The 25,686-nt window shown below is 53.7% G+C and overlaps 1 protein-coding gene across 1 annotated transcript in view; it reads right to left on the bottom strand.

Annotated features, from left to right (window-relative positions):
* Positions 1 to 21,746, bottom strand: part of NDUFS2 (NADH:ubiquinone oxidoreductase core subunit S2) — an 83,046-nt gene extending 61,300 nt beyond the window's left edge. Inside the window, exons 1-3 of the mRNA XM_032981408.2 lie at positions 21,578 to 21,746; positions 9,809 to 9,915; positions 2,249 to 2,439 (exon numbers count right to left, since the gene is read on the bottom strand). Coding sequence (XP_032837299.1) covers positions 2,249 to 2,439; positions 9,809 to 9,915; positions 21,578 to 21,669 — 390 coding nt within the window. The 5' untranslated portion in view covers positions 21,670 to 21,746. The remainder of the gene's footprint in view (positions 1 to 2,248; positions 2,440 to 9,808; positions 9,916 to 21,577) is intronic.
* Between the last annotated feature and the right edge of the window lie 3,940 nt (positions 21,747 to 25,686).

A 25,686-nucleotide genomic window follows, 5' to 3' on the forward strand; every position in this document is an offset into this window, starting at 1 on the left:
GAGAGAGCGTGAGAGAGAGACAGAGAGAGACAGAGAGAGCGTGAGAGAGACAGAGAGAGACAGAGAGAGCGTGAGAGAGACAGAGAGAGCGTGAGAGAGCGTGAGAGAGAGACAGAGAGAGACAGAGAGACACAGAGAGAGAGACAGAGAGAGCGTGAGAGAGACAGAGAGAGACAGAGAGAGACAGAGAGAGAGAGACAGAGAGAGAGACAGAGAGAGACAGAGAGAGCGTGAGAGAGACAGAGAGAGACAGAGAGAGCGTGAGAGAGACAGAGAGAGCGTGAGAGAGACAGAGAGAGACAGAGAGAGACAGAGAGAGACAGAGAGAGACAGAGAGAGCGTGAGAGAGACAGAGAGAGCGTGAGAGAGACAGAGAGAGACAGAGAGAGACAGAGAGAGACAGAGAGAGACAGAGAGAGACAGAGAGAGACAGAGAGAGACAGAGAGAGCGTGAGAGAGACAGAGAGAGCGTGAGAGAGACAGAGAGAGACAGAGAGAGACAGAGAGAGACAGAGAGAGAGACAGAGAGAGACAGAGAGAGACAGAGAGAGAGCGTGAGAGAGACAGAGAGAGACAGAGAGAGACAGAGAGAGCGTGAGAGAGACAGAGAGAGACAGAGAGAGCGTGAGAGAGACAGAGAGAGCGTGAGAGAGACAGAGAGAGACAGAGAGAGACAGAGAGAGAGAGACAGAGAGAGACAGAGAGAGCGTGAGAGAGACAGAGAGAGACAGAGAGAGCGTGAGAGAGACAGAGAGAGACAGAGAGAGAGACAGAGAGAGAGACAGAGTGAGACAGAGAGAGAGACAGAGAGAGAGACAGAGAGAGACAGAGAGAGAGACAGAGAGAGCGTGAGAGAGACAGAGAGAGACAGAGAGAGAGAGACAGAGAGAGACAGAGAGAGACAGAGAGAGACAGAGAGAGCGTGAGAGAGACAGAGAGAGACAGAGAGAGCGTGAGAGAGACAGAGTGAGACAGAGAGAGACAGAGAGAGAGAGACAGAGAGAGACAGAGAGAGAGACAGAGAGAGCGTGAGGGATTCAGAGTACTCACAGAGTACAAGACCTACCTACAGGAACCTGCAGGTAGGTACCTGTAGGTAGGTCTGCAGGTAGGTACTGTACTCTGAGTACTCTGCGAGTCCCTGCAGGTACCTGTAGGTACCTGTAGGTAACCTGTAGGTACCTGTAGGTAACCTGTAGGTAGGTCTTGTACTCGATGAGCTTCTCGGTGCCACGGTGAAGCAGGCCGATGTGTGGGTCACACCGCTTGACAGACTCCCAGAGTACTCACAGAGTACTCAGAGAGTACCCTGAGTACTCTACAGGTACCTACAGGTACCTGTAGGTACCTGCAGGTAGGTCTTGTACTCGATGAGCTTCTCGGTGCCACGGTGTAGCAGGCCAATGTGTGGGTCGCACCGCTTGACAGACTCCTAGAGTACTCCCAGAGTACTCACAGAGTACTCTGTGAGTACCCTGAGTACTCTGAGTACTCTATGAGTACTCTGAAGGCACCTGCAGGTACCTGTAGGTACCTGTAGGTAGGTCTTGTACTCGATGAGCTTCTCGGTGCCATGGTGAAGCAGGCCGATGTGTGGGTCACACCGCTTGACAGACTCACAGAGTACTCTGGGAGTACTCTGAAGGCACCTGCAGGTACCTGTAGGTACCTGTAGGTAGGTCTTGTACTCGATGAGCTTCTCGGTGCCACGGTGAAGCAGGCCGATGTGTGGGTCACACCGCTTGACAGACTCACGGAGTACTCTGTGAGTACTCTGGGAGTACTCTGAGTACTCTGAAGGTACCTGCAGGTACCTGCAGGTAGGTCTTGTACTCGATGAGCTTCTCGGTGCCACGGTGCAGCAGGCCGATGTGTGGGTCACACCGCTTGACAGACTCCCAGAGTACTCACAGAGTACTCACAAAGTACCCTGAGTACTCTACAGGTACCTACAGGTACCTGCAGGTAGGTCTTGTACTCGATGAGCTTCTCGGTGCCACGGTGAAGCAGGCCGATGTGTGGGTCACACCGCTTGACAGACTCACAGAGTACTCTGTGAGTACCCTGAGTACTCTGTGAGTACTCTACAGGTACCTACAGGTACCTGCAGGTAGGTCTTGTACTCGATGAGCTTCTCGGTGCCACGGTGCAGCAGGCCGATGTGTGGGTCACACCGCTTGACAGACTCCCAGAGTACTCACAGAGTACTCACAGAGTACCCTGAGTACTCTGAGTACTCTACAGGTACCTGCAGGTAGGTCTTGTACTCGATGAGCTTCTCGGTGCCACGGTGCAGCAGGCCGATGTGTGGGTCACACCGCTTGACAGACTCCCCGCTCAGCTCCATGACGAGCCGAAGGACCCCATGGGCAGCTGGGTGCTGGGGCCCAAAGTTGATGGTGAGGGTGGAGACGTCCCTCTCGGGCAAGGGAACCTTGTCTGTGGGGGGGTGAGACACGGGGGGTGAGACACGGGGGGGGTGAGACACGGGGGAGAGACACGGGGGGGTGGTGAGAGAGACACGGGGGGTGAGACACGGGGGAGAGACATGGGGAGAGAGACACGGGGAGAGAGAGAGAGAGACACGGGGTGAGAGACACGGGGGAGAGAGACACGAGGGAGAGAGAGAGAGAGAGAGACACGGGGTGAGAGACACGGGGGAGAGAGACACGAGGGAGAGAGAGAGAGAGAGAGACACGGGGTGAGAGACACGGGGGAGAGAGACACGGGGGAGAGAGACACGGGGGGTGAGACACGGGGGAGAGACATGGGGAGAGAGACACGGGGAGAGAGAGAGAGACATGGGGTGAGAGACACGGGGGAGAGAGACACGGGGAGAGAGAGAGAGAGACGGGGGAGAGAGACACGTGGGGCGAGACACGGGGGGTGAGACACGGGGGGGTGAGAGACGCGGGGGGAGAGACACGGGGGGTGAGACACGGGAGGTGAGACACGGGGGAGAGACGCGGGGGGGGGGTGAGACACGGGGGGTGAGACACGGGGGAGAGACGCGGGGAGAGACACGGGGGGTGAGACACGGGGGAGAGAGACACGGGGGGGGGGGTGAGACACGGGGGGGGTGAGACATGGGGGGGTGAGACACGGGGGGACACGGGGGGAGAGAGACACGGGGTGAGAGACACGGGGAGACACGGGGGGTGAGACACGGGGAGAGAGACACGGGGAGAGAGACACGGGGAGAGAGACACGGGGAGAGAGACACGGGGAGAGAGACACGGGGAGAGAGACACGGGGGGGGTGAGAGAGACACGGGGAGAGAGACACGGGGGAGAGACACGGGGGAGAGACACGGGGGAGATAGACACGGGGAGAGAGAGAGAGAGACACGGGGTGAGAGACACGGGGGAGAGAGACACGGAGGGTGAGACATGGGGGGTGAGACACGGGGGGTGAGACACGGGGGGTTAGACACGGGGGGTGAGACACGGGGGGAGAGAGACACGGGGTGAGAGACATGGGGAGACACGGGGGGTGAGACACGGGGAGAGAGACACGGGGGGCGAGACACGGGGGGCGAGACACGGGGGGTGAGACACGGGGAGACACGGGGGAGAGAGACACGGGGGGACACGGGGGGTGAGACACGGGGGGTGAGACACGGAGAGAGAGACACGGGGGGTGAGACACGGGGAGACACGGGGGAGAGAGACACGGGGGAGAGAGACACGGGGGGACACGGGGGGGGGTGAGACACGGGGGGTGAGACACAGGGGAGAGAGACACGGGGGGGTGAGACACGGGGGGTGAGACATGGGGAGAGAGACACGGGGGGTGAGACACAGAGAGAGAGACACGGGGGGTGAGACACGGGGAGACACGGGGGAGAGAGACACGGGGGGACACGGGGAGTGAGACACGGGGGGTGAGACACGGAGAGAGAGACACGGGGGAGAGAGACAAGGGGAGAGAGACACGGGGGGACACGGGGGGAGAGACACGGGGGGTGAGACACGGGGGGTGAGACACGGGGGGTGAGACACAGAGAGAGAGACACGGGGGGTGAGACACGGGGAGACACGGGGGAGAGAGACACGGGGGGACACGGGGAGTGAGACACGGGGGGTGAGACACGGAGAGAGAGACACGGGGGAGAGAGACAAGGGGAGAGAGACACGGGGGGACACGGGGGGAGAGACACGGGGGGTGAGACACGGGGGGTGAGACACGGTGGGAGAGACACGGGGGGTGAGACACGGGGGAGAGAGACACGGGGGGACACGGGGAGAGAGAGACACGGGGGTGAGAGACACGGGGGGGTGAGACACGGGGGGAGAGACACGGGGGAGAGAGACAAGGGGAGAGAGACAAGGGGAGAGAGACACGGGGAGAGAGAGACACGGGGGGACACGGGGGGGTGAGACACGGGGGGTGAGACACGGGGAGAGAGACACGGGGGGTGAGACACGGGGGGTGAGACACGGGGGAGAGAGACACGGGGAGAGAGACACGGGGAGAGAGAGACACGGGGGGTGAGACACAGGGAGACACGGGGGAGAGAGACACGTGGGGTGAGACACGGGGGGTGAGACACGGGGGGACAGGGGGGAGAGAGACACGGGGAGAGAGACACGGGGGTGAGACACGGGGAGAGAGACACGGAGAGAGACACAGGGGGTGAGACACGGGGGGTGAGACACGGGGAGAGAGACATGGGATACGAATACAGAGACACACACACAGAGACACACAGAGACACACACACACAGAGAGACACACAGAGACAGACAACAACAACAACAACAACAACCGCCATTCGCCACTAAGTGGCGGTGACGTCACCACGACGCTTGTGCCAGGCTATGTGCACCCTGAGGCCACGTGAAGTGTCGAACGCCCGCTGGCAGGAGGTCACGGGGCAGACCCAGGTGCCACGGGTCGACTGACTGAGATGACTGGCTGATGCACCACCTGTGCCCCCTACTGTGCCAACCTGCTGTGCTTTAGCCACCCGGCGCTCCGCTCGCTGTTGTGAGCGTCGCTCCTCCGCCCTCCGTTGTTGTTGGAGGGCGACTGCCTCCAACTGCCCAGTAGCATCCTTCACGAGCCTCCTCCACAGAGGCCGATCTTGACACCGCTGGTACCAGTCATCGGCAAGTCCACTCAGCTCCACGTCCTCCTGTACCACATCACTCCATCTCTTCTCTAGCCCGTGCCGCGCCCGCTTAGCCCCCTCAATCCGGCCAAACAAAAGCTGTTTCGGCATGCGGTGGCTGGGCATGCGGGCTACATGACCCAGCCATCGCAGCCTTGCCTGCCGGAGGAGCTCACCGATGGGACCCTGCCCAGATCTTTCAAGGATTTGTGAGCTCCTCACACAATCCAGTCTGGTTAAACCCAGGATGGATCGTAGGCAGGTCAGCCTAAATGTTTCTAACCGGCGAAGATGTTCCATTAAGGGGGTCCACGTTTCGCAAGCGTAGAGAAGGGAGGGAATGACCGTGGCCGAGAAGACCTGAAGCTTAGTGCGGAGCGACAGACCAGGTAGCTTCCACACAGCGTTACGCAACCGATGAAAAGATATTGCCGCTCGACTGATTCGGAGTGAGACCTCTGCTGTTAAACTGGAGCCAGTCATAAGCACACTGCCCAGGTATGGGAAACTCTCCACTCTCTCCACAACTGCCCCATCACCGATTGGGAGTTGTGGGGGTGGAGTGTCCGATGGTACAAAATACCCAGGCAGGTGCTTAGTTTTGGTGGGGCTGATGGTAAGGCCCCACCTCTTAGTGGCACGCTCCAGTCTCAGCAGCAGCGTCTGCAACTCCTCCTCTGACTGAGCAGCTATTACCAAGTCATCAGCATACATAACGTGGTTGAGCAATAGGGAGCCATCCCTTGACCGCACCCGGGCATCGATTAGCCTCCCATTATATCTGTACCATATGGAGATTCCCCCGGTACAGCTATTGAAGGCTTCACGAACTACGTGGTCAAAATAGATGTTAAATAATGTGGGAGCCAGAGGACATCCCTGTCGCACCCCAAGGTGTACAGGGAATGGCTCTGACTCCCGGCCACGTAGTTTTACCCGGGCCCGCTCACCATCATGAAGGTCCTTAATGATCGTGAGCAGAGGGTCAGGTACTCCAAAAGCACGAAGAACGACCCAGAGCCCAGGCCTACTGATGGTATCATAGGCCTTGACCAGGTCAATAAAGCAGAGATGTAGGTCTTGTTGGAATTCCCTACACCTCTGCTGTAGCAGACGGACAGAAAATATGGCATCTGTGCAGGACCGCCCTTTCCTGAAACCGCATTGGGGCTCCGCAAGCCTCTCCTCAGCGTGCCTGGCAAGGCGATGCTGAATAATCCTTGCCAGGACCTTTCCCGGCACACTGAGGAGTGAGATGCCCCTGTAGTTGTTACAGTCTGTGCGGTCCCCCTTCTTAAAAAGGGGGACCACCAGGGCATCCTTCCAATCCTGCGGAACCCGTCCAGTGGTCCAGACTGTTGTTATGATGTCATATAGGGCAGTCTGTGCACAAACGCCACCCTCCCTCAGCATTTCGCTTGGGAGATCATCTCTGCCCGCTGCCTTTCCTGGTCTCAGACTCCGGATCGCCTTCAATACTTCCTCAGCAGATGGCACCTCAGCCAGCCACTCACAGGGGGTGACTTCATCCAATATTTGAGGCACCGCAGCCTCAGCAGGGTCATCCTCACTTTGTGCCACGATGTTTTCCTGGCTGTGGGATTTTCCCTCCCCCAGGACCTCACAGAAATGCTCAGCAAATCTGCGAACCTGTTCCTGGGGGTCGGAAATTGGATCACCGTTTTTTCCCCTAATGATGGTAATAGGTGTGGCGCTGCAGGTTACTTTTTTGATGGAGTTAAATAGCGATTTGTGATCACGGGCCACTGAGGCAGACTCCATCTCCTCAGCAACCCGCGACCACCACCCATCCTTGCAGCGCCTCACGGCTCTCCGAACCTCCGAGCGAAGGCTGCGGTAAGCCTCCTCATTCACAGAGACAGACACACACAGAGACACACACAGAGACAGACACACACAGAGACACACACAGAGACAGACACACACAGAGACACACACAGAGACAGACACACACAGAGACACACACAGAGACAGACACACACAGAGACACACACAGAGACAGACACACACAGAGACACACACAGACACACACACAGACACACAGAGACACACACAGAGACACACACACAGACACACATACTGAGACACACACTGAGACACACACAGAGACACACACAGAGACAGACACAGACACACACACAGACACACACAGAGACACACACAGAGACAGACACAGACACACACACACAGACACACACAGACACACAGATACACACACAGACACACACAGACACACACAGATACACACAGATACACACAAACACACAGAGACACACACACAGAGACACACACACACACAGACACACACACAGACACACACAGAGACACACACACAGAGACACACACAGAGACAGACACACTTAGACACACACACAGAGACACACACACTGAGACACACACAGAGACACACACACTGAGACACACACTAAGACACACACTGAGACACACACTGAGACACACACTGAGACACACACTGAGACACACACACACTGAGACACACACACACTGAGACACACACACACTGAGACACACTCACACTGAGACACACACACACTGAGACACACACAGACACAGACACACTTAGACACACACACAGAGACAGACACACTTAGACACACACACAGACACACACACACAGACACACACACACAGAGACACTCACACAGAGACAGACACAGACACACACACAGACACACACACACAGATACACACACACACAGAGACACACACACAGAGACACACACACACAGACAGACACACACAGAGACACACACTGAGACACACACACACAGAGACACACACAGAGACAGACACACTTAGACACACACACAGAGACACACACACTGAGACACACACAGAGACACACACACTGAGACACACACACACAAAGACACACACTGAGACACACACTGAGACACACACACAAAGACACACACACAAAGACACACACTGAGACACACACACTGAGACACACACACACTGAGACACACACAGACACACAGACACACACAGAGACACACACACTGAGACACACACAGACACACACACACTGAGACACACACAGAGACAGACACACTTAGACACACACACACTGAGACACACACACACACAGACACACTTAGACACACACACACAGAGACACTCACACAGAGACACACACAGAGACAGACACAGAGACACACACACTGAGACACACACAGACACACACACACTGAGACACACACAGAGACAGACACACTTAGACACACACACACTGAGACACACACACACACAGACACACTTAGACACACACACACACAGACAGACACACACACACAGACACACACACACACAGACAGACACACACACACAGACACACACACACAGAGACACACACACTGAGACACACACACAGAGACACACACACAAAGACACACACACACTGAGACACACACTGAGACACACACACAAAGACACACACTGAGACACACACACACTGAGACAGACACAGACACACAGACACACACAGAGACACACACAGAGACACACACACTGAGACACACACAGACACACACACACTGAGACACACACAGAGACAGACACACTTAGACACACACACAGAGACACACACACTGAGACACACACTGAGACACACACACAGAGACACACACACTGAGACACACACACTGAGACACACACAAAGACACACACTGAGACACACACTGAGACACACACTGAGACACACACACAAAGACACACACTGAGACACACACACACTGAGACACACACACACTGAGACACACACAGACACACAGACACACACAGAGACACACACAGAGACACACACACTGAGACACACACAGACACACACACACTGAGACACACACAGAGACAGACACACTTAGACACACACACAGACACACACACACACACAGACAGACACACACACACAGACACACACACACACAGACACACACACACACACAGACACACACACTGAGACACACACACAGAGACACACACACTGGCACACACAGAGACACACACAGAGACACACAGAGACACACTGTGACACACACACTGACACACACACACAGACACACACAGAGACACACACAGAGACAGACACACTTAGACACACACACAGAGACACACACACAGAGACACACACACTGAGACACACATAGAGACAGACACACTGACACACACAGAGACACATATAGAGACACACACAGACACACACACAGAGACACACACACAGAGACACACACACAGAGACACACACACAGAGACACACACACAGAGACACACACACAGAGACACACACAGACACACACACTGAGACACACACACTGAGACACACACACAGAGACACACACACACAGAGACACACACACACAGAGACACACACACACAGAGACACACACACACAGAGACACACACACACAGAGACACACACACAGAGACACACTGTGAGACACACACACAGAGACACACACAGACACACACACACTGAGACACACACACTGGGACACACACACTGAGACACACACTCTGACACACACACTCTGACACACACAGAGACACACACACAGACACACACACACAGAGACACACAGAGACACACACACACACACACTGAGACACACACACAGACACAGACACACTTAGACACGTGTCCGGCCATCTCCTCACCGTTCCACGGAGGTGCCACCCACTTGGACGTGATGGCCGTGGGGTACATGAAGGTTTTGCTGTGCTCTTCGATGAATTCCACGTCCGGCTGCCATTGCTTGGCCCCCCTGTGCAGCAGCGACAGCGACGTCATAATCATCATCATCGTCGTCATCATCATCATCATCACCATCGTCATCACCATCATTGTCGTCATCATCGTCAACGACGTCATCGTCATCATCGTCGTCGTAGTCGTCGTCATCATCATCATCATCACCACCATCATCGTCGTCATCATCGTCATCATGAATGACGTCATCGTCATCGTCGTAGTCGTCGTCATCATCGTCGTCGTCATCACCATCGTCATCGTCAACGACGTCATCGTCGTCGCCATCGTCGTCGTCGTCATCATCGTCGTCATCATCGTCATCATCAATGACGTCATCGTCGTAGTCGTCGTCATCACCATCGTCGTCACCATCATCGTCGTCACCATCATCATCGTCAACGACGTCATCGTCATCGTCGTCGTCGTCATCGTCGTCGTCATCATCGCCATCATCATCGTCGTCATCATCACCATCGTCGTCATCACCATCACCATCGTCGTCATCACCATCATCATCGTCGTCATCTTCATCATCATCGTCGTCGTCATCATCATCACCATCACCGTCAACATCATCAACATTGTCAACATCATCGTCATCATCATCGTCGTCATCACCATCATCATCGTCGTCATCATCATCATCGTCGTCGTCATCATCACCACCATCGTCATCATCACCATCACCGTCAACATCATCAACATTGTCAACATCGTCATCATCATCTTGTATACAATGACAGCAGAAGCCGAATACGCACAGAGATGCATGGAGACCCATAGACATACAGAGACCCATCGAGACCTACACTCATAGAAACCCACCCATAGAGACACACAGAGACCCATAGACATACAGAGACACATAGAGACCTACACTCATAGAAACCCACCCATAGAGACACACAGAGATCCATAGACATACAGAGACCCATCGAGACCTACACTCATAGAGACCCACCCATAGAGACACACAGAGACCCATAGACATACAGAGACCCATCGAGTCCTACACTCATAGAAACCCACCCATAGAGACACACAGAGACCCATAGACATACAGAGACCCATCGAGACCCACACTCATAAAAACCCACCCATAGAGACACGTAAACACAGAGACCCATAGACATACAGAGACCCATCGAGACCCACACTCATAAAAACCCACCCATAGAGACACACAGAGACCCATAGACATACAGAGACCCATGGAGACCTACACTCATAGAAACCCACCCATAGAGACACGTAAACATAGAGACCCATAGACATACAGAGACCCATCGAGACCTACACTCATAGAAACCCACCCATAGAGACACGTAAACATAGAGACCCATAGACATACAGAGACCCATCTAGACCTACACTCATAGAAACCCACCCATAGAGACACGTAAACATAGAGACCCATAGACATACAGAGACCCATAGAGACCTACACTCATAGAAACCCACCCATAGAGACACGTAGACATAGAGACCCATAGACATACAGAGACCCATCGAGTCCTACACTCATAGAAACCCACTCATAGAGACACGTAAACATAGAGACCCATCGACATACAGAGACCCATCGAGACCTACACTCATAGAAACCCACCCATAGAGACACACAGAGACCCATATACATACAGAGACCCATAGAGACCTACGCTCAAAGAAACCCACCCATAGAGACACGTAAACATAGAGACCCATAGACATACAGAGACCCATCGAGACCTACGCTCATAGAAACCCACCCATAGAGACACGTAGACATAGAGACCCATAGACATACAGAGACCCATCGAGACCTACACTCAAAGAAACCCACCCATAGAGACACGTAAACATAGAGACCCATAGACATACAGAGACCCATCGAGACCTACGCTCATAGAAACCCACCCATAGAGACACGTAGACATAGAGACCCATAGACATACAGAGACCCATCGAGTCCTACACTCATAGAAACCCACTCATAGAGACACGTAAACATAGAGACCCATAGACATACAGAGACCCATCGAGACCTACACTCATAGAAACCCACCCATAGAGACACACAGAGACCCATAGACATACAGAGACCCATAGAGACCTACGCTCAAAGAAACCCACCCATAGAGACACGTAAACATAGAGACCCATAGACATACAGAGACCCATCGAGACCTACGCTCATAGAAACCCACCCATAGAGACACGTAGACATAGAGACCCATAGACATACAGAGACCCATCGAGTCCTACACTCATAGAAACCCACTCATAGAGACACGTAAACATAGAGACCCATAGACATACAGAGACACATAGAGACCTACACTCATAGAAACCCACCCATAGAGACACGTAAACATAGAGACCCATAGACATACAGAGACCCATCGAGACCTACACTCATAGAAACCCACCCATAGAGACACATAAACATAGAGACCCATAGACATACAGAGACCCATGGAGACCTACACTCATAGAAACCCACCCATAGAGACACGTAGACATAGAGACCCATAGACATACAGAGACCCATCGAGACCTACACTCATAGAGACCCACCCATAGAGACACGTAAACATAGAGACCCATAGACATACAGAGACCCATCGAGACCTACACTCATAGAAACCCACCCATAGAGACACACAGAGACCCATAGACATACAGAGACCCATCGAGCCTACACTCATAGAAACCCACCCATAGAGACACACAGAGACCCATAGACATAGAGACCCATCGAGACCTACACTCATAGAAACCCACCCATAGAGACACGTAAACATAGAGACCCATAGACATACAGAGACCCATCGAGACCTACACTCATAGAAACCTACCCATAGAGACACACAGAGACCCATAGACATACAGAGACCCATCGAGACCTACACTCATAGAAACCCACCCATAGAGACACGTAGACAGAGACCCATAGACATACAGAGACCCATAGAGACCTACACTCATAGAAACCCACCCATAGAGACACAGAGACCCATAGACATACAGAGACCCATCGAGACCTACACTCATAGAAACCCACCCATAGAGACACGTAAACATAGAGACCCATAGACATACAGAGACCCATCGAGACCTACACTCATAGAAACCCACCCATAGAGACACACAGAGACCCATAGACATACAGAGACCCATGGAGACCTACACTCATAGAAACCCACCCATAGAGACACGTAAACATAGAGACCCATAGACATACAGAGACCCATGGAGACCTACACTCATAGAAACCCACCCATAGAGACACGTAAACATAGAGACCCATAGACATACAGAGACCCATCGAGACCTACACTCATAGAAACCCAACCATAGAGACACGTAAACATAGAGACCCATAGACATACAGAGACCCATCGAGACCTACACTCATAGAAACCTACCCATAGAGACACACAGAGACCCATAGACATACAGAGACCCATCGTGACCTACACTCATAGAAACCCACCCATAGAGACACGTAAACATAGAGACCCATAGACATACAGAGACCCATAGAGACCTACACTCATAGAAACCCACCCATAGAGACACACAGAGACCCATAGACATACAGAGACCCATCGAGACCTACACTCATAGAAACCCACCCATAGAGACACGTAAACATAGAGACCCATAGACATACAGAGACCCATCGAGACCTACACTCATAGAAACCCACCCATAGAGACACACAGAGACCCATAGACATACAGAGACCCATGGAGACCTACACTCATAGAAACCCACCCATAGAGACACGTAAACATAGAGACCCATAGACATACAGAGACCCATCGAGACCTACGCTCATAGAAACCCACCCATAGAGACACGTAAACATAGAGACCCATAGACATACAGAGACACATCGAGACCTACACTCATAGAAACCCACCCATAGAGACACACAGAGACCCATAGACACACAGAGACCCATCGAGATCTACACTCATAGAAACCCACCCATAGAGACACACAGAGACCCATAGACATACAGAGACCCATCGAGACCTACACTCATAGAAACCCACCCATAGAGACACGTAGACATAGAGACCCATAGACATACAGAGACCCATCGAGACCTACACTCATAGAAACCCACCCATAGAGACACGTAAACATAGAGACCCATAGACATACAGAGACCCATCGAGACCTACACTCACAGAAACCCACCCATAGAGACACGTAGACATAGAGACCCATAGACATACAGAGACCCATCGAGACCTACACTCATAGAAACCCACCCATAGAGACACGTAAACATAGAGACCGATAGACATACGGAGACCCATCGAGACCTACACTCATAGAAACCCACCCATAGAGACACGTAAACATAGAGACCCATAGACATACAGAGACCCATATAGACCTACACTCATAGAAACCCACCCATAGAGACACACAGAGACCCATAGACATACAGAGACCCATATAGACCTACACTCATAGAAACCCACCCAGAGACACGTAAACATAGAGACCCATAGACATACAGAGACCCATCGAGACCTACACTCATAGAAACCCACCCATAGAGACAGGTAAACATAGAGACCCATAGACATACAGAGACCCATAGAGACCTACACTCATAGAAACCCACCCATAGAGACACACAGAGACCCATAGACATACAGAGGCCCATATAGACCTACGCTCATAGAAACCCACCCATAGAGACACGTAAACATAGAGACTCATAGACATACAGAGACCCATCGAGACCTACACTCATAGAAACCCACCCATAGAGACACACAGAGACCCATAGACATACAGAGACCCATGGAGACCTACACTCATAGAAACCCACCCATAGAGACACGTAAACACAGAGACCCATAGACATACAGAGACCCATCGAGACCTACACTCATAGAAACCCACCCATAGAGACACGTAAACATAGAGACCCATAGACATACAGAGACCCATGGAGACCTACACTCATAGAAACCCACCCATAGAGACACGTAAACATAGAGACCAATAGACATACAGAGACCCATCGAGACCTACACTCATAGAAACCCACCCATAGAGACACGTAAACATAGAGACGCATAGACATACAGAGACCCATCGAGCCTACACTCATAGAAACCCACCCATAGAGACACACAGACACCCATAGACATACAGAGACCCATCGAGACCTACACTCATAGAAACCCACCGATAGAGACACGTAAACATAGAGACGCATAGACATACAGAGACCCATCGAGACCTACACTCATAGAAACCTACCCATAGAGACACACAGAGACCCATAGACATACAGAGACCCATCGAGACCTACACTCATAGAAACCCACCCATAGAGACACGTAGACATAGAGACCCATAGACATACAGAGACCCATAGAGACCTACACTCATAGAAACCCACCCATAGAGACACAGAGACCCATAGACATACAGAGACCCATCGAGACCTACACTCATAGAAACCCACCCATAGAGACACGTAAACATAGAGACCCATAGACATACAGAGACCCATCGAGACCTACACTCATAGAAACCCACCCATAGAGACACACAGAGACCCATAGACATACAGAGACCCATGGAGACCTACACTCATAGAAACCCACCCATAGAGACACGTAAACATAGAGACCCATAGACATACAGAGACCCATGGAGATCTACACTCATAGAAACCCACCCATAGAGACACGTAAACATAGAGACCCATAGACATACAGAGACCCATCGAGACCTACACTCATAGAAACCCACCCATAGAGACACGTAAACATAGAGACCCATAGACATACAGAGACCCATCGAGACCTACACTCATAGAAACCTACCCATAGAGACACACAGAGACCCATAGACATACAGAGACCCATCGTGACCTACACTCATAGAAACCCACCCATAGAGACACGTAAACATAGAGACCCATAGACATACAGAGACCCATAGAGACCTACACTCATAGAAACCCACCCATAGAGACACACAGAGACCCATAGACATACAGAGACCCATCGAGACCTACACTCATAGAAACCCACCCATAGAGACACGTAAACATAGAGACCCATAGACATACAGAGACCCATCGAGACCTACACTCATAGAAACCCACCCATAGAGACACACAGAGACCCATAGACATACAGAGACCCATGGAGACCTACACTCATAGAAACCCACCCATAGAGACACGTAAACATAGAGACCCATAGACATACAGAGACCCATCGAGACCTACGCTCATAGAAACCCACCCATAGAGACACGTAAACATAGAGACCCATAGACATACACAGACCCATCGAGACTTACTCATAGAAACCCACCCATAGAGACACGTAAACATAGAGACCCATAGACATACAGAGACCCATCGAGACCTACACTCATAGAAATCTACCCATAGAGACACACAGAGACCCATAGACATACAGAGACCCATCGTGACCTACACTCATAGAAACCCACCCATAGAGACATGTAAACATAGAGACCCATAGACATACAGAGACCCATAGAGACCTACACTCATAGAAACCCACCCATAGAGACACACAGAGACCCATAGACATAGAGACCCATCGAGACCTACACTCATAGAAACCCACCCATAGAGACACGTAAACATAGAGACCCATAGACATATAGAGACCCATAGACATACAGAGACCCATCGAGACCTACACTCATAGAAACCCACCCATAGAGACACACAGAGACCCATAGACATACAGAGACCCATGGAGACCTACACTCATAGAAACCCACCCATAGAGACACGTAAACATAGAGACCCATAGACATACAGAGACCCATCGAGACCTACACTCATAGAAACCCACCCATAGAGACACACAGAGACCCATAGACATACAGAGACCCATCGAGACCTACGCTCATAGAAACCCACCCATAGAGACACACAGAGACCCATAGACATACAGAGACCCATCGAGACCTACACTCATAGAAACCCACCCATAGAGACACACAGAGACCCATAGACATACAGAGACCCATGGAGACCTACACTCATAGAAACCCACCCATAGAGACACGTAAACATAGAGACCCATAGACATACAGAGACCCATCGAGACCTACACTCATAGAAACCCACCCATAGAGACACACAGAGACCCATAGACATACAGAGACCCATCGAGACCTACGCTCATAGAAACCCACCCATAGAGACACACAGAGACCCATAGACATACAGAGACCCATCGAGACCTACACTCATAGAAACCCACCCATAGAGACACACAGAAACCCATAGACATAGAGACCTCTACACTTGTTAACTATTTTAAACCAGGTAAGAGACATAGAGACCTCTACACTTGTTAACTATTTTAAACCAGGTAAGGTCCCAACTACTGAGTCGCTGTAGCTTCATATTCAGGACCGACCTGGAGGACATCACAAATGATAGTTTTCAACCAAGTTGCGGCTTAGCATCAGCATCATCATCGCGAGGAAATTCAGCGCAGCAGCAGCTGTCAAATACTCTAAAGGCGTGGATTCTAGACGGAGGACACGGAGACAAAGCCACACAGTGACCACCACAGAGAGACACAGACTCCAAATCTACAGCAGCAGCAGGCATCGTCAGGGTCGGGATCGAACCGACGACCTCCTGCACACCAGGTGAGGTAGTCAACATCTCCTAGCCACCGTGATGATGTTGAGAGAGAGAGACACAGACTCCAAACATACAGCAGCAGCAGGGTCGGGATTGAACCCACGACCTCCTGTATACCAGGCGAGGTAGTCAACATCTCCTAGCCACTGTGATGATGATGATGAGAGACACAGACCTCCTGTACACCAGGCGAGGTAGTCAACATCTCATAGCCACTGTGATGATGATGAGAGACACAGACCTCCTGTACACCAGGCGAGGTAGTCAACATCTCATAGCCACTGTGATGATGATGATGATGAGAGACACAGACCTCCTGTACACCAGGCGAGGTAGTCAACATCTCATAGCCACTGTGATGATGATGATGAGAGACACAGACCTCCTGTACACCAGGCGAGGTAGTTAACATCTCAGCCACTGTGATGATGATGATGATGAGAGAGAGACACAGACCTTCTGTACACCTGGCGAGGTAGTCAACATCTCATAGCCACTGTGATGATGATGAGAGAGAGACATAGACCTCCTGTACACCAGGCGAGGTAGTCAACATCTCATAGCCACTGTGATGATGATGATGAGAGAGACACAGACCTCCTGTACACTAGGCGAGGCAGTCAACATCTCATAGCCACTGTGATGATGATGATGAGAGAGACACAGACCTCCTGTACACCAGGCGAGGTAGTCAACATCTCAAAGCCACTGTGATGATGATGAGAGAGACAGACCTCCTGTGCAACAGGCGAGGTAGTCAACATCTCAAAGCCACTGTGATGATGATGAGAGAGAGACAGACCTCCTGTACACCAGGCGAGGTAGTCAACATCTCATAGCCACTGTGATGATGATGAGAGAGAGACACAGACCTCCTGTACACCAGGCGAGGTAGTCAACATCTCATAGACACTGTGATGATGATGAGAGAGACACAGACCTCCTGTACACCAGGCGAGGTAGTCAACATCTCAGCCACTGTGATGATGAGAGAGACACAGACCTCCTGTACACCAGGCGAGGTAGTCAACATCTCATAGCCACTGTGATGATGATGAGAGACACAGACCTCCTGTAGACCAGACGAGGTAGTTAACATCTCAGCCACTGTGATGATGATGAGAGAGACACAGACCTCCTGTACACCAGGCGAGGTAGTCAACATCTCAGCCACCGTGATGATGATGATGAGAGAGAGAGACACAGACCTCCTGTACACCTGGCGAGGTAGTCAACATCTCATAGCCACTGTGATGATGATGAGAGACACAGACCTCCTGTACACCAAGCGAGGTAGTTAACATCTCAGCCACTGTGATGATGATGATGATGAGAGAGAGAGACACAGACCTCCTGTATACCAGGCGAGGTAGTCAACATCTCATAGCCACTGTGATGATGATGATGAGAGAGACACAGACCTCCTGTACACCAGGCGAGGTAGTCAACATCTCAAAGCCACTGTGATGATGATGAGAGAGACAGACCTCCTGTACACCAGGCGAGGTAGTCAACATCTCAGCCACTGTGATGATGAGAGAGAGACACAGACCTCCTGTACACCAGGCGAGGTAGTCAACATCTCATAGCCACTGTGATGATGAGAGAGAGACACAGACCTCCTGTACACCAGGCGAGGTAGTCAACATCTCAAAGCCACTGTGATGATGATGAGAGAGACAGACCTCCTGTACACCAGGCGAGGTAGTCAACATCTCAGCCACTGTGATGATGAGAGAGAGACACAGACCTCCTGTACACCAGGCGAGGTAGTCAACATCTCAGCCACTGTGATGATGATGAGAGAGAGACACAGACCTCCTGTACACCAGGCGAGGTAGTCAACATCTCAGCCACTGTGATGATGATGATGAGAGACACAGACCTCCTGTACACCAGGCGAGGTAGTCAACATCTCATAGCCACTGTGATGATGATGATGAGAGACACAGACCTCCTGTACACCAGGCGAGGTAGTCAACATCTCATAGCCACTGTGATGATGATGATGAGAGACACAGACCTCCTGTACACCAGGCGAGGTAGTCAACATCTCATAGCCACTGTGATGATGAGAGAGAGACACAGACCTCCTGTACACCAGGCGACGTAGTCAACATCTCATAGCCACTGTGATGATGATGAGAGACACAGACCTCCTGTACACCTGGCGAGGTAGTCAACATCTCATAGCCACTGTGATGATGATGAGAGAGACACAGACCTCCTGTACACCAGGCGAGGTAGTCAACATCTCATAGCCACCGTGATGATGATGAGAGAGAGACACAGACCTCCTGTACACCAGGCGAGGTAGTCAACATCTCAAAGCCACTGTGATGATGATGAGAGAGAGACATAGACCTCCTGTACACCAGGCGAGGTAGTCAACATCTCATAGCCACTGTGATGATGATGAGAGAGACACAGACCTCCTGTACACCAGGCGAGGTAGTCAACATCTCATAGCCACCGTGATGATGATGAGAGAGAGACACAGACCTCCTGTACACCGGGCGAGGTAGTCAACATCTCAGCCACTGTGATGATGATGATGAGAGAGAGACACAGACCTCCTGTACACCAGGCGAGGTAGTCAACATCTCAGCCACTGTGATGATGATGATGAGAGAGACACAGACCTCCTGTACACCAGGCGAGGTAGTCAACATCTCCTACCTAGTCCACCGCTCCCCACAAATTAAACAAACACACACACACATACAGACGTCAGACAGAAAAAAAAATCACAAAGCACTCGCTTACGCGTTGTGCAACAGCCACAATTCACTCTCGGCGAGTGCCCATCGTACATCGGCGATGACAGAAAGAGCTTCACAGCTCTCCGGATTTATCCACGCTGCGCGGTCTGCCCGCACCAAGATGGCCGCCGTCGCCTCCAGCCCGGCGTGACGTCACGCGGCGCCATTGTTCCCCTGCCCTTGACAGCCGCGATCGGCGGCGACGAGATAATCAATAATGTTAATATTATTTGTTATAATAATAATTGTTGTTAATATTATTTGTTATGATAATCATTGTTAATAGTATTGTTATTGTTATAATCATTGTTAATATTTTTGGTTGTTATAATAAATGTTAAAATTATTATTCACCACCCCCTCCACCCTCACCACCACCCCCTCACCACCACCCTCACCACCCTCACCCTCACCACCACCCCCCTCACCCTCACCACCCCTCACCCTCACCACCCCCTCACCACCCCCCTCACCACCACCCTCACCCTCACCACCACCCTCACCACCCCCTCACCCTCACCACCCCCTCACCCTCACCACCCCCCTCACCCTCACCACCCCCCTCACCCTCACCACCCCCCTCACCCTCACCACCCCCTCACCCTCACCACCCCCCTCACCCTCACCACCCCCCTCACCCTCACCACCCCCCTCACCCTCACCACCACCCTCACCACCACCCCCCTCACCACACCCCTCACCACCCTCACCACCCCCCTCACCACCCTCACCACCACCCTCACCACCACCCCCCTCACCCTCACCACCACCCTCACCACCCCCCTCACCACCACCCCCCTCACCACCACCCCCCTCACCACCACCCCCCTCACCACCACCCCCCTCACCCTCACCACCACCCTCACCACCACCCCCCTCACCCTCACCACCACCCCCCTCACCCTCACCACCACCCTCACCACCCCTCACCACCACTCCCCTCACCCTCACCACCACCACCACCCTCACCACCACCCCCCTCACCACCACCCCCCTCACCCTCACCACCACCCTCACCACCCCTCACCACCACTCCCCTCACCCTCACCACCCCCCTCACCCTCACCCACACCCCCCCTCACCCACCCCCCTCACCCTCACCACCCCCCTCACCACCACCCCCCTCACCACCACCCCCCTCACCCTCACCACCCCCCTCACCCTCACCACCCCCCTCACCCTCACCACCACCCCCTCACCCTCACCACCACACCCTCACCCCACCACCCCCACCCCCAGCTCGCCTCACGGTCGTCGTGAAGGCTCCGAGCGGCGCGAGGCGGCCCCACGGGGCCCCCCTCAGTAGCAGCGGCCGCAGCAGAGCCGAGGACGCCATCGCTGGGACACTCGGGGGGGAGGTGGAGACCTTGGACGGGGCGGGGCTTAGCGAGGAAGGGAGGGGCCTACGGAGGAAAGGGCGGGGCTTGGAACGGAAAAGGCGGGGCTTGTGAAGAAAAAAGGCGGGGCTTGGATGGCAGCAGGAGGGGCTTTTTCATAAGTAAAGAGGCGGGGCTTGGAACGGAAAAGGCGGGGCTTGTGAAGAAAAAAGGCGGGGCTTGTGAAGAAAAAAGGCGGGGCTTGGATGGCAGCAGGAGGGACTTTTTATAAGTAAAGAGGCGGGGTTTTTAAAGTAAAAAGGGGCGGGGTTTGGAACGGAAAAGGCGGGGCTTGTGAAGGAAAAAAAGGCGGGGCTTGTGAAGAAAAAAGGCGGGGCTTGGATGGCAGCAGGAGGGGCTTTTTATAAGTAAAGAGGCGGGGTTTTAAAGTTAAAAGGGCGGGGCTTTTAAAGTAAAAAGGGCGGGGCTTGGAACGGAAAAGGCGGGGCTTGTGAAGAAAAAAAGGCGGGGCTTGTGAAGAAAAAAGGCGGGGCTTGGATGGCAGCAGGAGGGACTTTTTATAAGTAAAGAGGCGGGGTTTTTAAAGTTAAAAGGGCGGGGCTTTTAAAGTAAAAAGGGCGGGGCTTGGAACGGAAAAGGCGGGGCTTGTGAAGAAAAAAGGCGGGGCTTGTGAAGAAAAAAGGCGGGGCTTGGATGGCAGCAGGAGGGACTTTTTATAAGTAAAGAGGCGGGGTTTTTAAAGTAAAGAGGCGGGGCTTTTAAAGTAAAAAAAGGGCGGGGCTTGGAACGGAAAAGGCGGGGCTTGTAATGGGAAAAAAAGGCGGGGGCTTGTGAGGGGAAAAGGCGGGGCTTGGATGGCAGCGGGCGAGGCTTGTTAAGGAAAAGGGCGGGGCTTGTAGAGTAAAAGGCGGGGCTTGTAAAGTGAAAGGCGGGGCTTGTAAAGGAAAACGCGGGGCTTGAATTCATAATGTGGCGCCTGAGTGTTAGTGGGCGGGGCTTGGATGGCAAGCAGGCGGAGCTTAGATAATATTGGGCGGGGCTTGCGGCACGTCGCGTTGACGAATGGGCGGCAGTTTAACGGGGTAGGTGGGCGTGGTTTAAGTGGCAGTGGGCGTGGGGCTTAGTGATGAGGGGCGGGGTTTAGTATTAAGGGGCGGGTAATTGTGCGGGGGTGAAAGTGGGGGCGGGGTTTAATGACATTGGGCGGGGCTTGGGAGGCAGTGGGCGGGGATTCTGTGGCCATCTGAGAGCTCGAGGGAGGGGGGAATCTCATTGCAAGTGTTGGGTGGGTGGGTTGGTGAGTTGGTGGGTGGGTGGGTTGGTGGGTGGATGGGTGGGTGGATGGGTGGGTGAGTGGGTTGGGTGAGTGGGTGGATGGGTGGGTGGATGGGTGGGTGAGTGGGTTGGTGAGTGGGTGGGTTGGTGGGTGGGTGGTTGGTGAGTTGGTGAGTGGGTGGGTGGGTGGTGGGTGGATGGGTGGATGGGGTGGTGGGTGGATGGGTGGGTGAGTGGTTGGTGAGTGGGTGGGTGGTGGGTGGGTTGGTGAGTGAGTGGGTTGGTGGGTGGATGGGTGGGTGAGTGGGTTGGTGAGTGGGTGGGTTGGTGGGTGGGTGGGTGGGTTGGTGAGTTGGTGAGTGGGTGGGTTGGTGGGTGGATGGGTGGGTGAGTGAGTGGGTTGGTGAGTGGGTGGGTTGGTGGGTGGGTGGGTTGGTGAGTTGGTGAGTGGGTGGGTTGGTGGGTGGATGGGTGGGTGAGTGAGTGGGTTGGTGAGTGGGTGGGTTGGTGGGGTGGGTGGGTTGGTGAGTTGGTGAGTGAGTGGGTTGGTGGTGGATGGGTGGGTGAGTGAGTGGGTTGGTGAGTGGGTGGGTTGGTGGGTGGGTGGGTGAGTTGGTGGATGGGTGGGGTGAGTGGGTGGGTGGGCTGGTGGGTGGGTGGATGGGTGGGTAAGTGGGTGGGTTGGTGGGTGGGTGGGTGGGCGAGTTGGTGGATGGTGGGATTGAGTGGGTGAGTGTGTAGGTGAGTGGGTGGTTGGTGGGTGGGAGAGTGGGTGGGTTGGTGGGGTGAGTAGGTGGATGGGTGAGTGGGTGGGTTGGTGGGTGGGTGTTTGGTGGGTTGAGTGGGTGTGTGCGTTGGTGGGTGAGTGGGTGGGTGGTGGGTGGGTGAGTGGGTGGGTGCTGGGTGGGTGAGTGGGTGGGTGGGTGGGTTGGTGAGTTGGTGAGTGGGTGGGTTGGTGGGTGGATGGGTGGGTGAGTGGGTTGGTGAGTGGGTGGGTTGGTGGGTGGGTGGTGGTGAGTTGGTGAGTGGGTGGGTGGTGGGTGGATGGGTTGGTGGGTGGATGGGTGGGTGAGTGGGTGGGTTGGTGGGTGGGTGGGTTGGTGAATTGGTGGTGGGTGGGTTGGTGGGTGGATGGGTGGGTGAGTGAGTGGGTTGGTGAGTGGGTGGATAAGTGGGTGGGTTGGTGGGTTGGTGGGTGGGTGAGTAGGTGGATTGGTGGTGGGTGTTTGGTGGATTGGGTGGGTGTGTTGTGGGTGAGTGGGTGGTTGGTGGGTGAGTGGGTGGGTTGGTGGGTGGGTGAGTGGGTGGGTGGGTTGGTGGGTGAGTGGGTGGGTTGGTGGGTGGGTGGGTGAGTGGGTGAGTGGGTGGATTAGTGGGTGGGTTGGTGGGTGGGTGGGTAGGTGGGTGGTTAGTGGGTTGGTGGGTGAGTGGGTGGGTTAGTGGGTGGGTTGGTGGGTTGGTGAGTGGGTGGGTTTGTGTGTGGGTGGGTGGTGGGTGGGTGGTGGGTGGGTTGGTGGGTGGGTGAGTGGGTGGGTGGGTGGGTGGGTTGGTGTGGGTGGGTGTTTGAGTGGGTTGGTGGGTGAATGGGTGGGTGGGTGAGTGGGTGAGTTGTGGGTGGGTTGGTGGGTGGGTGAGTGGGTGGGTGGGCGGGTGAGTGGGTGGGTAGGTGAGTGGGTGGGTAGGTGAGTGGGTGGGTTAGTGGGTGGGTGGGTTTGTGGGTGGGGGTGAGTGGGTTGGTGCGTGAGTGAGTGGGTTGTTGGGTGAGTGGGTGGGTGGTGTGTGGGTGGGTTGGTGGGTGAGTGAGTGTGTTGGTGGGTGAGTGGGGGGTTAGTGGGTGGGGTGAGTGAGTGAGTGAGTGGGTGGGGGGGTGCGTGTGTGGGTGGGTGAGTGGGTGGATGAGTGGGTGGGTGGTGAGTGGATGCATGGGTGGGTGAGTGCATGAGTGGGTGAGTGGTGGGTGGGTGAGTGGGGTTGGTGAGTGAGTGGGTGGTGAGTGAGTGGGTTATGTGGATGGGTGAGTGGGTGGATGAGTGGGTGAAAAGGGTGGGTGGGTGAGTGGGTGGATGGGTGGGTGGAGGATGAGTGGGTGAGTGGGTGGTGGTGAATGGGTGGGTGAGTGAGTGGGTGTGGTGATGTGGGTGGGAGAGTGAATGGGTGGATGAATAGGTGAGTGAGTGGGTGAAGTTACTGGGTGAATCGGTGAGTGAGTCGGTAAGCTGGGTGGGTGGGTGAGTGAGTGGGTGAGCGGGTGGGTGATGAGTGAGTGGGTGGGTGGGGTGGTGAGAGGGTGGGTGATGAGTGTGTGGATGGGTGGAAGGTGAGTGGGTGGGTAGGTGGTCGGTGAGTGAGTGGGTGGTGAGTGAGTGGGTGGGTGAGTGACTGGGTGAGTGGGTGGGTGACGTGAGTGAGTGGGTGAGTGAGTGAGTGGGTGGGGTGAGGTGAGTGGGGTGAGTGAGTGGGTGAGAGTGGGTGGGTGTGAGTGGGTGGGTGGGTGAGTGGGTGGGTGACTGGGTGAGTGAGTGAGTGGGTGAGTGAGTGAGGGTGAGTGGTGGGTGAGTGAGTGGATGACTGAGTGAGTGACTGGGTAGGTGTGAGTAAGTGAGTGGCTGGGTGAGTGAGTGAGTGGGTGAGTGGCTGGGTGAGTGAGTGAGTGGGTGAGTGAGTGGATGACTGAGTGGGTGACTGGTGAGTGAGTGGGTGAGTGGCTGGGTGAGTGAGTGAGTGAGTGGCTGGGTGGGTGA

Source organism: Petromyzon marinus (genome assembly GCF_048934315.1).
Source record: "Petromyzon marinus isolate PM22_M1 ecotype Great Lakes invasive population chromosome 80 unlocalized genomic scaffold, UKy_Petmar_22M1.pri1.0 chr80_unloc.1, whole genome shotgun sequence".
Classification (NCBI taxonomy): Eukaryota; Metazoa; Chordata; class Hyperoartia; order Petromyzontiformes; family Petromyzontidae; genus Petromyzon; species Petromyzon marinus.